Consider the following 14,377-nt stretch of genomic DNA (forward strand, 5'->3'; position numbering starts at 1 on the left):
GCTTCTGTCTTATTCTGTGTTTGTAATTTCAGGTTTAGTATTAATGTGATTCTTACTGACTTTGAAAGGAAGATCAGGATAAATAGCTGTGACTGTTTGATAGGAGAAGGGTAGAGATGGGGCTCTGTGCCTCATTTAGGTTTTAAACTTGGTTTTTTACTTTTCCGTATTGTTTGAATTATTTATTAACACAGTATTAAATTCAGAAGGGGGAAAAATAAACAAGAAATCTTATCAGTAACGCTGAAGGAATTTCTCAGTAAGATACCCTTCAATAGGAATTCCTTCAATTACACTCTTAGTATTTGGTTCTTCAGTCTCTATTTAAATCTTTTTGTGGACATTGTCTGTATTTTTCAAAGGAATATTATGTATATTATTTTATTTTTATAAATTTTATTTGGTTCTTTTCCAAATCTTTTCCTTATTCATAATGCCCTAATTTGTTTACAATGAATCTTCCTTTTATCTCTTTAATTATTTTAAGCATTCTTATTTTCTGTTGTTTCAGATTGTTTTAATATTTGTGGGTTTTGAAGATGAAAATTCTCTTGTTCCAAAATTACCCACTACCACCTCCCAGTCAAGAACTACAGGAATCTAGTACTTTGTAATTGTCCACCTATCCTGAAATATATTTTTAGTGCCTAAAACATATCTTTGTTTAGTATATTTTAAATTATGTTTTATTTTAAGCATGTAAAATCTTTCTCTTCAGGCTTTATTTCTAAGATGTTTTTCAAAATACTAACCCAGGGGAGCCTGGATGGCTCAGTCGATTAAGCATCCAGATCTTGATTTTGGCTCAGGTTATGATCTCAGAGTTCGTGAGATCAAGCCCTGCATTAGGCTCTGTGCTGACAGAGAGGAGCCTGCTTGGTATTCTCTCTCTCCCTCTCTGTCTCTATCTACATGTGCTCTCTCTCCCTTTCTCTATCTCTCTCAAAATAAATAAACATTTTTTAAAAATAGAGGTGCCTGGATGGCTCAGTTGGTTGAATGTCCAACTCTTCATTTCAGCTCAGGTCATGATCCCAGGGTCATGGGATCAAACCCCACATCGCTCCATGCTGAGCATGGAGCCTGCTTGAGATTCTCTCTCTCTCTCTCTCTCTCTCTCTCTCTCTCTCTCTCTCTCCCCCTCCCTCCCTCCCTCCCTCTCCTCCACCCCTCTCCCCAACTCCTGCTTGCTCTCAAATAAAATAAATTTTTAAATATAAATTAATTAACCCTATTATTGGGTGCCTGGCTGACTCAGTTAGTAGAGCATGTAACTTTTGATCTTGGGATCATAAGTTTAAGCCCCACCTTGGACATACAGCTTACTTTAAAAAAAATTTTTTTTTTATATTAATGTGGATTAGAGAAAGACAAATTCATTGGATAAGGCACTGAACAGTACACAGGATCATTTCTTTATTTAATTTGTAGAGGAGAAAAGCCTCTGGAGATTAAAAGGTTTGCCTCCTTGGGGCCCGTTGGCTTTCTACCTTTTACTTTTGATCATTCAGCCTCAAATCTGAACTGGATTTATCTCACATTTTCATATCCATTTTAAAAAATATGAGGAGCCCTGCTAGCTCAGTTGGAGGAGCATGCAACTCTGGATCTTGGGGTTGTGAATTTGAGCCCCATGTTGAGTGCAGAGATTACTTCAAAATAAAATCTTTAAAAATAATAATAATTTTCACATCTTACATTGGGATATCTGATGTTTAAAGTACAATGTGATAAAAGATCTCAGTCTATCCATTATATAGGTTTATTTGAAACTTTTGAAGAGTTATAAACCAGGTTATATGTACTTATCAGGAAACCTTTGACAACCTCTGTATGTAGTTTAAAAACTAACAACAACAATAACCTCATTCCATAATTTATTCTTTGTTATTGAAATTGCAATGCATGATTTTATTCATTAAGCTTAGCTTGGGATTTAGCTTTCCTATACCTTTTATGAAGTAGTGAGGAATTCACAAGTTGTAATACTAAAACATTGCCTGCAGAGCGATGACATTAAAAAATAATCCCAGATTAAAAGTTTCTCATAGCTGAATTTTCTTCTCTGTCAAAACCAGAATTTACTGACTTTTAGGGCAAGGGTCATTTATTTGATCAGCACAAAAAGTGGCAATTTAGGCAAACATCCGGGTGGCCTTTTAATGCTCCCTATTATGCATTGTGTACAAGTATTTCCTAGCCCTCTGGTGCTTCACATATAGAAAATCTTATAACAGCCCATTCAGCACTTCTCCACAGCAGCACCAACAAGGGAGTCATTTGTGGTCAAGACTTTTCAGATGTGGACACCTGTTCCCTAGAAGTTTTATATAAGCCATAAAGTAACCAACTGTCTCTAACTTTATTAATACAGATTCAGTTCAGACTGGCAACGTTGAAGTGAAGAGTTGCATTTTGAAAATTTACTGTGCTTCTCTTCCTGGTGGTACTGAGCACTGTTAGAGGAGCTCTTAGGGAAAGTTTTACTTTGATGCCATCTACACACTCTGGATGTAAAAATTAAGGGATCTAAGGCCAGTATTGTAACCTTGATTCTGTGTAAGTTCATCTTATTGTTTAGAAATGTGCTCCAAGACTAATGAAGGATATTTGTCTTCACGTTAAATCACCATATATCACTGTTTTTGTTCTACTTTGTTTCCTTCATTTTTTTATTGTTTTTAGTGTGTTTGCTTCTGGCTGTCTCCACTTCTAATTTGGCCATAATAATAAGCACTCTAAAGATACTAGTTTTTACCAGGTATCATAAGTACTTTATGTAATTATTTTGTGGCGATTACTTTCTCCTTTATAGATGAAAAACTAAAACAGAAAGGTAAAATAACCAGTTAAAGCCAGCAAAGGTCAGAGTGGTTTCAGTTTGGCTAGAGCACCCATGGAATTTAATTTGTTATCATTACTAAGTCAGTCTTGCTTCCTAAGTTTTTACTATCTGTCTCCCCTTTTTAGCCTCACTGTTCTGATTCAGGGACTCTCTTCTCTGTCATGCATGGTCTTCTCATTGGTGTCTTTGTTTCTGTTTCTTAATCTACTCCAGTCCATCCTCTATTTCCTACCACTGGAGCCATCCTTCTGTTTTGAACAGATAGAACTTGTTACTTTATAGATCAGAGTTCTTAAGTGGCTTCCCATCACTTGACCTACTGGATTAAATCTGATTACATTTTATATTGTCTGTAGGCCCTGCGTGCTCTCAGTCTTGCCTACCTGTCTGACTTTAATTCCTTCCATTGTCATGTTCCACCTTCAGGTTCTAACATACTGAATTACTTCTCAAATGTATCATGGTATCTTACAATTCTGTGTTTTTGTACATACTGTTCTCTTCCTGGATTGCTCTATTTCCCTGCCCCAGTCCACGTTGGAAGCTTTTACCATCCTTTAAGATTTAATTTTGGTGTTTTAATTCTGTTGTGAGATACCTAATTAGGCAGTTCTTCCTCTTGATTTCCACCACACCTTATTCTCCCTCCCTCATGGCAGTTACCATTCTCTCATTTTGTTGTAGCTATTTAAGAGCTTCTCTCCCTCTAAACTGCAAGCTTTTTTGAAGATAAACTTTTATCTATCCATCTTTAGAGCTCTGGTTTCTAGCACAGTGCCTAGAACATAGAAGGCTCTCACTTAATATTTGTTGAATGAATCAGTGTGCCAGTGAATGAATGAATGATTTTCTTTTGGCCCAGAAAATTCAAGTTTGTTAAATTCAGTACAAGATAAAAATAAGTTAGACTCAGTATAAGGGACTGATGTGTCTGTTCTTTCTCAAGTCACATATGCAATACAGTTTATGTCATTTAAAATATTCTTAATTGCCAGAATAGGAGATATAGATTGTACTGAAGCTTTAGTTCTATGACATAAGCTTTGCGATGCCAGTTTTAACTAAATCAGAGGTCCCATTGTTCTTCAGTAGAGACTGCTAGATAGGTTGCTGTTTAATAAGCAAGGTAGTACTGTCCTACACAAGTGCTATGACAGAGGCATTGTGAGGTGCTGTGTGATCATGGAGTGATGGTGGTAGGTAACTATTTCAGTTAGTGGGTGGAGAATATTAGGGAGTAGGAGCATACGGTAAGTGCTCTATAAGAGATGGCATTGTCACGTTCTAAATACTAATGTTTCGGAAATCCATCTAGAGTTGCTCTGTCCTGTATGGTAGCCATTAGCCCCATATGTCTGTTTAGCACTTGAAATGTGGTTAGCCTATGGGGGCACCTGAGTGGCTCAGTTGGTTGAGTGTCTGACTTTGTTCAGGTCATGATCTCATGCTTGGTGAGTTCAAGCCCCGCATCGGACTCTGTGCTGACAACTTGGAGCCTGAAGCCTGCTTCGGATTCTGTGTCTCCCTCTCTCTGTCTACACCTCCCCAGCTTGTGCCCTGTCTGTCTGTCTGTCTCTCTCAAAAATGAATAAACATTAAAAAAAAGAAAGAAACATGGTTAGCCCAAGTTGAGGTGTAATGGAAGTGGAACATAGACATAGTGGATTTCAAAGATTCACTACTACTCCCCACCACCCCCAAAAAAGTAAAATAGTTCATTAACAGTTTTTTACATTGATTACATGTTACAATGATAATACTGTAGATATATTGGGTAAAATAAAATATATTGTTTAAAAGGTAAAATTAATTTTTATTCTTTTAATGTGAATGCTAGAAAATTTTAAGTTACATATGTGGCTTGCATTATATTTGTGTTGTGTCTTGCTGGCTAGATTATCCTTTAAGGATGCTGACCCTCAATATAGCTTCCTTTTACCAGCTAAAGTATGTCATCCTCAAGTCTGCCATCATCATATGCTTTGCTTTATTGGTCTTAGGCAATCCCCATGAGAGATAGACCACTTGATCTTGTTAGCATTAGGTTTTGACATCTGTTTCTTTAACTGATTTTTAAATTTTGGAAATTCTCCTTGTCAGTTAATGCTGTACTTTGGGAAGAATAGTTAATTAGATTAATAAGCAGCTCCCCCTTCATGCTTGTATTAATAGCTCTTTGTATTAAAGAAATACATGACTTTAAAAAGATAAGGTATAATATATAGGAATTATTATCTATTAATGTATACTATGAGACTGTCATGTATTTCCAGCTCACCTCCTGACTTTATTTCATTCTGGTTTTGTAAGATGCTTCACTTTGTTCTCTCCAGGATCGAATATGATGCCTATCGCACTGATTTAGAAGAATTGAATCTTGGACCACGGGATGCAAACACTCTGCCAAAGATTGAGCAGTCACAGCATCTGTTTCAAGCACATAAGGAAAAATATGATAAAATGCGTAATGATGTTTCTATCAAGTTGAAATTTCTAGAAGAAAACAAGGTAAATTTAGTCTTTACCTTCTGAGATAAGCTTTCATGGACTTAGTTTGTTTGTTTATGTATTTATTTTAATTTAAATCAAGTTAGTGAACATACAGTGTAATAATGATTTCAAGAGTAGGTAGAATTTAGTGATTCATCACTTACATATGACACCCAGTACTCATCCCATCAGGTGCCCTCCTTAATGCCCCTTATCGTTTAGGCCTTAACCCTGCCCAGCACCCCTCCAGCAACCCTCAGTTTGTTCTCTGGATTTAAGAGTCTCTTATGGTTTGCCTCCTTCTCTGTTTTTATCTTATTTTTGCTTCCCTTCCCCTCTGTTCATCTGTTTTGTTTCTTAAATTACATATGTGAGTGAAATCATGTGGTATTTTTCTTTCTCTGACTGACTTAATTTCACTTAGCATAATACACTCTAGTTCCATCCACATTGTTGCAAATGATCTTTTGAGTTCAGCCTTTTTGACCACCAAGTAATATTCCATTGTATATGTATACCACATCTTCTTTATCCATTCATCGGTCGATGGACGTTAGGCTCTTTCCATAATTTGGCTATTGTTGATAGTCCTGCTATAAACATTGGGAGGCATGTGTTTAAGGACATTAAAATGATGTCACCCTAGAGCTCAGTTGGTCAAGCGTCTAGCTCTTGATTTTGGCTCATATCATGATCTTGTGAACATGAGGATCAAGCCCCATGTTCGGCTCTGTGCTGAGAGTGGAACCTGCTTGGGATTCTCTCTTAATCTCTCTCTGTTTCTGTCCCTTCCCCACTGGCGTGTACACAAGCGCTCGCACGCTCTCCTCTCTCTCTCTCTCTCTCTCTCTCTCTCTTTCTGTCTCTAAATAAACATTTTTTTTTAATTATTTTCCGGGGTGCCTGGGTCAGTTAAGCATCTAACTTCATCTCAGGTCATGATCTCGCGGTCTGTGAGTTCAAGCCCCTCATCAGGCTCTGTGCTGACAGCTCAAAGCCTGGAGCCTGCTTTGGATTCTGTGTCTCCTGTCTCTTTGCCCCTCCTCCATTCGCTTGCATGCTCACTCTCCGTCTCTGTCTCTCTCTCTCAAAAATAAATAAACGTTTAAACTTTCTAATTTTTTTAAATGTTTATTTATATTTGAGAGAGAGAGACAACAAGCAGGGGAGGGACAGAGAGAGAGAGGGAGACAAAGAATCCAAAGCAGGCTCCAGGCTGTGAACTGTCAGCACAGAGCCCGATGCGGCTCGAACTCACAAACTGCATGATCATGACCCGAGCTGAAGTCAGGCACTTAACTGACTGAGCCACCCAGGCTTCCCAAAATAAATAAACATTTAAAAAATAAGTAAATAAAATAATATGTCACCCTAAAGACAAATAAATGTAAAGTTTTTTGTTTCTGTTAACTCCCTTTCATTACAGTGGCAAAATGGAATTTCAGCTGTAATCAGTGTTTGAGTTTTTAGAAAAACAAAAAATATATTTATCTTTCTGTCATGAAAGTAATCACCAACCCCGCTGTCCCAGTCCTCCACATGTTACAGTTGGCAAAAAGATATTTGATGTTCAACTACTGATCTTCAGATCAATATCTCTTTAAAAAGTTACATAATTGGGGCACCTGGCTGGTGCGGTTTGTGGAGCTCAGGGTTGTGAGTTTAAGCCCCATACTGGGTGTAGAGATTATAGGGGGAAAAAAATCTTAAGATAAAACCAAATAAATAAATAAATAATAAAATAAAAAGTTACATAATGATAGATTCTGCTTTGAATATTTTGAAACCTTTTTATTAATGAGAGGTACAGATTTCTGGAAGAAAAGAGCATTCTTCCTAGTAATTGATAAATGAGGACTGACTTCAAAGGCCCAGCTTAGAATGATAGTTAGCATAACCTAGAAGAAATAAGCCAAGAAATCGGTTTTCCACATTGTTTTGTGTAACATGAACCCATCCAAGGACGAGAATGGTGAGATCTGAGACGGACCTGCTGTAGGATATGGATTCATAGAGTAAGAAGCTCCCGGGTTTTGGTCTAAGTACAGGACAGGTTCCTTTGGTGAACATGTCTAACATGGCATGCACACTCAGTTTAGTGAGGGGGACCGCAGTTCTGGACAGAGGAGCTGGTAGTGGGCACAGCAAGGAGCGGGTGGAGCAGCTCAGTCTTGAGGCGGTGGGGTCTTCCCACCGCATGGTAGTGGTCCACTCGTGCTTTTCACATCCTCTGAAGTCACAACAGGTCTTCAAATCTGCTTTCTTTTAAGTTCCGTAACTCTTAAAATCATTCTTTAGTTTTAATTGTCTGTTGACATGTTCTTGTTTTTCCTTAACATTTTTTTAGAAACTCCTTGGCTGCCATAAACTCTGCAGAGCCCTGCACTATCACTCACTTTGTTTTAGCAGCAGTGGGTGAAAAGTATTCAGCAGAAACCATTACAGCGATAGTAAAGGGAACCTCAGCAGAGTTATCAGACACATTTCCCAGCATCAGTGAGACAAGAAGGCAGTACAGCCTTCCAGCATTCATTAGCTCGCAAACAAGATGTCATTCTTTGTAGTCCTTCATATATCTCTCTAGATGTTCTCTATGGGTACATATGTACAGAGAGATAGATCAGTTACACTGCTTAATATTTTAATGGATAGAAATAGATTAATACTTAGATATAGGTGTATATTTTAAATACAAAAATATTTTTTTATATACTCCTCTGTAACAGTTCAGCACTGTGCAGTATAGTGCTAACTGAGATATGCCAGCTAGCATTTTAGAGCCTCTATCCGAAGCTAATTTAAAGGAAAAGGAATTCACCTAATTTGCCGGTGCAGGACCTCAGCAAATAGAGAAAATGATTTTAGGAAATCTGTAAAACGGAAACTGTGTGCTGTTGGAATCTAATGGTATTGTGTGCTATCCTCTGGATAATGAGATTATGGGTAATTTTTGTTTTCTGTACATTTTTCTATATTTTAGATGATTCTGTTGCCTTTATAAAAAAGAAGAGAACGTAATGTTGAAAGGATCAGTACCCCAAAGCAGCTCTGCTTCTGTGGTTCTAGCCAGAGTAAATAACAGTAGAAAAACCACACAAGGATAAGCAATGGCCATGTGACTGCTACGTGTCTTAATATAACTACCTTCGGAACTTAGGAGAACCCCAGATGTAGACATGAATTAGTGAAAGCACTTATTTGTCAATTACTATGCATTTTACGTGTATTCTTTCACTTAATCCTTATAACAGTCTTCATACTTTAATTCTTTCAGTGAACATTACTGGATACTTTACTGGGGATATGTCAGTGAAGAAAAAAGACAAAATCTCTGTCCTTTGGAAGCTTACTTTCTTACTAGTCACATACTTTCATCATCTGTATTTCACAGATGAGTGAATTCATTTCATATCGTCTGTAATCATATATGCCCTGCACTTCTGATCTTTTGAACCTCTGTCTCTCTGATCTGTCCACTATAAAGTTGCTCCTCACTTATTAGGAAGAGTTGTATGACATACCTAGGCTCTTCCTTTTCATGTGTCCAGGAGAAGTTCTAGAACTGGGAACATCAAAATCAATCCTTGAGCTATGGAAAATAGACTGAAAAATTATTTGGGGCCTATATAAATCTAGCATCATTACTGGCTGAAGTAGTCTTGTGTTGCTCATATGAGAAATAGAAAGGAGATACAGAGGTGGCAGGTAGAAAAGAAATTGTATACTTTCTCCTCTGTCCTTGGTTTGCCTCCCTTGTTTTTTGCTGTCCTCTGCTCTGCTCTAGAATTGAACAGCACATGCTAATGAATAGGCACATTGGACTGTATCTTTCGCAAAAAAAAATTCCAGATTAAGAACGTGAAAACCTGGGTTCCAGACCCACTTCTGCCACCTAATATCATTATGACCTTGGACAAATCTCTCCAAGCTTCTGTATTTTCCTCTGGAAAATGAGGGTAAATCATGTGTTGTGTTAAGCGAGCGGAAAAAACCACACTGTCCTCTATAAAGGGTAAAGTACTGTTCACCAGTGTTTATAGGATCCCTGTTGTATGCCAGGCACTTTGCTAGGTGAAGGGATGGAGGAGAAGGAAAATAAAGTTTATGAACTTAGGGAGTCACAAAAGCATAAGATGGGTTTGTTTTCTAGAAGTCATCCTCTTCACACCTTCCCCTGGTGGCTTTTAAACTTAGCCTGTATCCTGCCTACTTTGTGTCTCTTTTACAGATACAAGTAGAGATTGACATTAGAAAAGATGCTATAGGAGACATGAACTATATTTATTTCAACAAACATATTAATTTGCAATACTAAGTTTATATCATTTGGCATTACATAAGCAATACTTTCTCAGTGGTTAAAGATAATGACATGATTGTTCAGGGAAATCTTTTTTTTTTTTTAAATGTTTTATTTATTTCTAGGAGAGAGAGACAGAGAGAGACAGCGTGAGCAGGGGAGGGTCAGAGAGAGAGGGAGTCACAGACTGAAACAGGCTCCAGGCTCTGAGCTGGCAGTCAGCACAGAGCCCAACACGGGGCCCGAACCCACGAACCGCGAGATCATGACCTAAGCGAAAGTCGGACGCTTAACCGACTAAGCCACCCAGGCACCCCTGTTCAGGGAAATCTTAAAAATCCATGGAAGAGCTAGGACTCAGCCTAGCCTTAAAAGATCAGGAGGACAGGCCAAACAGAATTGGGAGGAGAACCTTCTCGGCAAGGGCAGTGGCCTGCATGTAAGAGTAGAGGAATACTCATGTTTAGTAGACAAGTAGACTACCGTAATGGAACATAACCTTCACATGCCTTAAAGGAAGAGAGAATCAGAAAGGTAATTGTAAGCCACGTTGTGTAGAGCACTGGTCACATAAAAATTGAATTGTGGCTTCAAAAAGGATGCATACTGTACTGAGTAATGAGGGACCAGCCAGGCCATCTCTAAAGTTTAAATGTCTGTCACACGGCTCTTACATCAAACTTCATCTTGTTGGTATTGGAGAAATTTGTAAAGTTAGGAGTAACAGGAAAAAATATATATAAATATGACTTAAAAACATTGCAGTTTAAAGGAAGGAAGAAAGTAGAAGCATGCAGACCATTGAGGAATCTTTTATAGCCAAATGAAATGATAAAGAGCCTGGCCAGGGTAAATTCCAATAGCAGCAGAAAGGAAAGAATATAGTGATTTCAAGGCTGCATGAGAGGGGTTAGGAAATCAAGAGGAAGCTAGTTTGGCTTGAAAGTTGTAAGGGATGAGGATTGGGTATTTGTGCCATTTAACCCAGTGCTTATTTGAGATGACGACAAAATACTCATATACAAACAGTTGGTAGGATATTAATGATGTGAGGTTGTAGTTCGAATGAGCAGGGTCAGGGCTTCAGAGATAAAGGTTTGGAAGTCATTGCCTTTGGGAATAACATTGTTGTCGCATCTTCTTTTGACCTTACTATAAAAAAATTTTTTTTAGGGGCGCCTGGGTGGCTTAGTCGGTTAAGCGTCCGACTTTCACTTAGGTCATGATCTCGCGGTTTGTGGGTTCGAGCCCCGCGTCGGTCTCTGTGCTGACTGCCAGCTCAGAGCCTGAAGCCTGTTTCAGTCTGTGACTCCCTCTCTTTCTGACCCTCCCCTGCTCACGCTGTCTCTCTCTCTCTCTCTCTCCTAGAAATAAATAAAACATTAAAAAAAAATTTTTTTTTTAATCTGCCTTTATTCTCAAGGATTTGTATTCTTAGATAGCCTGGAGACAGTTTTGTTTTCAGCTTTCCACAGTGGTCATTAACCTAAGTTTCAATTTGAACTCCGTAACCAGCTGTGTCTAAAATAAAATCTATAAAGAGGCTCTGATCTTTCTCTCTTATTTAACTCTTCAAAACTATAAAGAGATAGTATTGATCTCTGCTGTATTTTAAGCCAATCAATAACTGTAATTTGGTTGATGACTTAGATTCATGAGAAAACTTTTATTGTTGAGCAACTTTTACCCTTTTATTTTTAATAACTCTAACAAAGGGAGGAAAAAACAAGCCTTTACTCTTACAAACTGTCTTTTCATCCCTGTTTGCTTTCTTGGCAGTGCAAACTGCCTCAAATCTTGTTTCTTCTTTTGTTAAACTAAGCTGAATTTGTACCTTAATATCTCTCTTAAACAAAGATGTCAGGTAGTCCGCTTAGCACTTGAATTTTAACAAAATATGTATACTCTTCCCATTTCTTAAATATCGTATATTGAATTTTTTAACATATAGGTTATTTTAAACATCATGGAGTGTGTTAGTTTGTAATTGGATAATGTCCTGAAGGCTTTTCTTTACAGCTGTTTTTGCAACTTTTGGGGGAGGGGGCTTTCTTTCAGATCTCTCATTTCATGGCTTTTGAAGTGTCTTCCCATAGCAACACTTCTGTTCTAAAATGAGAGGCCAGGTTACCAGACAACTAAAATGATGCAAAAGTAAAAACAAATAGTCATTGAATAAAAGAACCATTCCTGTGACTGTTGCAATACATTGTAGTAGCCAAACATTGTGTGAATGTTTTTGTTTCATTCTTACAACTTAAAAAAAAAATTGTTTTTCAGAAGGACTGAAAGGTGGATTCTTAGTTATATTTTAGAAAACTGAAGTGTTTATATGTAGTTAGTCTAGCCTTCCTTCTTTCTGGCAAAATGAAGACAATAGATGTGTAAAATACACACATTCCTGTTTTTTGTGTATGCGTTCATGCTGATTGATACGTGCACATCCCTCTTGTCATTTACTCTTAATGGAGAAACTTGAATTCTTCTATTTTGTACAATCTGTGCTCTTTATCCACTCACCCCCAAGATACATTGTGTTTACCTTTAACCTAAACAACCCTTAGTAATCTCTGATACCCTTCCTGTTTTACTAAACAACATTGAGTTGCATAGCAGTAACAACAGTTAATTAGTCTCTTCTAATGTTTCTGTTTCATCATTATTTCTCCTTTTTCTGTCCTTTGAGTAACATGAGCTGTTTTTGTGGGTTTGTTGTTTTTTTTTTTTTCTAGGAGAGAGAGAGAGACAGTGCGAGCAGGGGAGGGTCCGAGAGAGAGGGAGACACAGACTCTGAAACAGGCTCCAGGCTCCGAGCTGGCAGCACAAGAGACCGACGCGGGGCTCGAACCCACGAACCGCGAGATCATGACCTAAGCGAAAGTCAGACGCTTAACCGACTAAGCCACCCAGGCGCAGCACATGAGCTGTTTTGTGACTTAAGGCAATTTATGTACCTTTTACTGTTCCTTTCATGGTTCAAAACAAAATATAGGCTACTTAAGTAAAGAGAAGCAACATTTCTGGTATTTTGTAGACTTTGTGAGAAAGATACCATGCCTCCTTTTTTTAAATTTTTTTTAATGTTTTATTTATTTCTGAGAGAGAGAGACACCATGAACAGGGGAGGGTCAGAGAGAGAGGGAGACACAGAATCCGAAGCAGGCTCCAGGCTCTGAGCTGTTAGCATAGAGCTCGATGCAGGGCTCGAACCCACGAGCCGTGAGATCATGACCTGAGCCGAAGTCAGACGCTTAACTGACTGAACCACCCAGGTGCCCCCCATGCCTCCTTTTACAGCCCTCATGATGCCTAGCAATGTTGTTAAATATATAATAGTTATTTTAGCAAACGTGAGTTTGCGTGTCTTCCCAGAATTGAGATATACTGCAGCGAAGAGAAAGAGATGGAGGAAAATGAGAATCAGCACTATCCACAACAGGATAGAAGGGCAAATCCTGATTACTTCATTCTTTGCTCTAGTGAGGGCAAAGCATACTCTCTCGAAAATGCCTCTATTGTCTGCAGTGTGTACTGTTTGTCTGGGAAGAGGAAGCAAAACATTTACAGAAAAAATATGTATGTCGTTGTGAGCAATTCATTTTTTTTAAAAACAACTTTTTATATGGCTTGGAATCACATAAAATATGAAAAATAATTTAAATTAATATTTCCTTTAAGATAACTATAATTTAACTTGGGAGTGGTAAATCTCTTTTCAGGGGTCCTAATGTATTAGGAGGCAAAAACTTGAATGTATCAAAAGAGTCAACAAAGCAGCTTAGAGTATAAATAAAAAGTAAGAATCTTATTAGTTTTATTATGTTATTATTTTAAGAAAGATGAAATATTCTGTTACTTTAAGGTAATGTCAGTTAATTAGCAGTACCCATTAAATGCAGGGATTTTCCCTCTGTAACGTTTCAGTGACTTGAGGATGACAAGGGGGACTAAAAAAGATGAACCAGACTTGGGATGTATCCTGGACACGTATTTGATGAATATACTTACTTAATTTAAAAACCTTTTTTAAAAAATATCATAGTCATTCTGAATCTTAGGTTGATGAAAAAACTGTTGTTTTCACTCAATACCATGTTTCATATATAATCACAATACAGTAATATTTCTGAATATTAGGATCTCTGTTCTAATGTATTATTTAATATATTTTTTCTAATATATTACAGACTTATTTCATGTGTATCTTATTATGAATATAGCTTTTCAGAGAAAATCCATGAACTAAAATGGGAAGCAGGAGGAAGAGGGAATATACAGAGAATAAAACACCCTAGAACAAAGTAAACATTCATGTAATCTGATCTGGCTATATATGCAGTTGTGATGAGTCAGTGACTATACAAATACATACTGTAATAGGAAATATTTAAAACCTAGTACATTTTTGTAAAAATAGGCTATAAATGTTTGGGAAAACCTGGAAGGCAAAGGTATTCCTTGTTTACTAAAACTTGTCTTTGAGAAGAAAAAAAAAATAAACCTCTGAATTTTAAAACTGGATATTTCTTGCCAAATATTAAGAAGCTTGTTAATCATTACTTAATATGTACAAGCAGATATATTCTTGAAATATTTTTCTTCACTGTCAAAAGAGAAGGACCCTAACTTCTTACTCTTGATACTTTTTTTTTTTTTTACAAATAGTTTATTGTCAAATTAGTTTCTACATAACACTCAGTGCTCATCCCCACAAGTGTCCTCCTCCATGCCCATCACCCCCC

At 37.5% G+C, this 14,377-nt stretch overlaps 1 protein-coding gene across 7 annotated transcripts in view; it reads left to right on the plus strand.

The window, feature by feature from the left end:
- The window catches only part of ARFIP1 (ADP ribosylation factor interacting protein 1), a 135,918-nt gene that overhangs the window by 97,725 nt on the left and 23,816 nt on the right, over window positions 1-14,377 (plus strand). For all 7 annotated transcript variants that reach the window (XM_039234356.1, XM_039234362.1, XM_039234358.1 and 4 more), the window contains one exon: window positions 5,179-5,353. In XM_039234356.1, the coding sequence (XP_039090287.1) occupies window positions 5,179-5,353 (175 nt within the window). The remainder of the gene's footprint in view (window positions 1-5,178; window positions 5,354-14,377) is intronic.

Source organism: Hyaena hyaena, unplaced genomic scaffold (assembly GCF_003009895.1).
Source record: "Hyaena hyaena isolate Hyena2069 unplaced genomic scaffold, ASM300989v1 scaffold_89, whole genome shotgun sequence".
Taxonomy (NCBI): domain Eukaryota; kingdom Metazoa; phylum Chordata; class Mammalia; order Carnivora; family Hyaenidae; genus Hyaena; species Hyaena hyaena.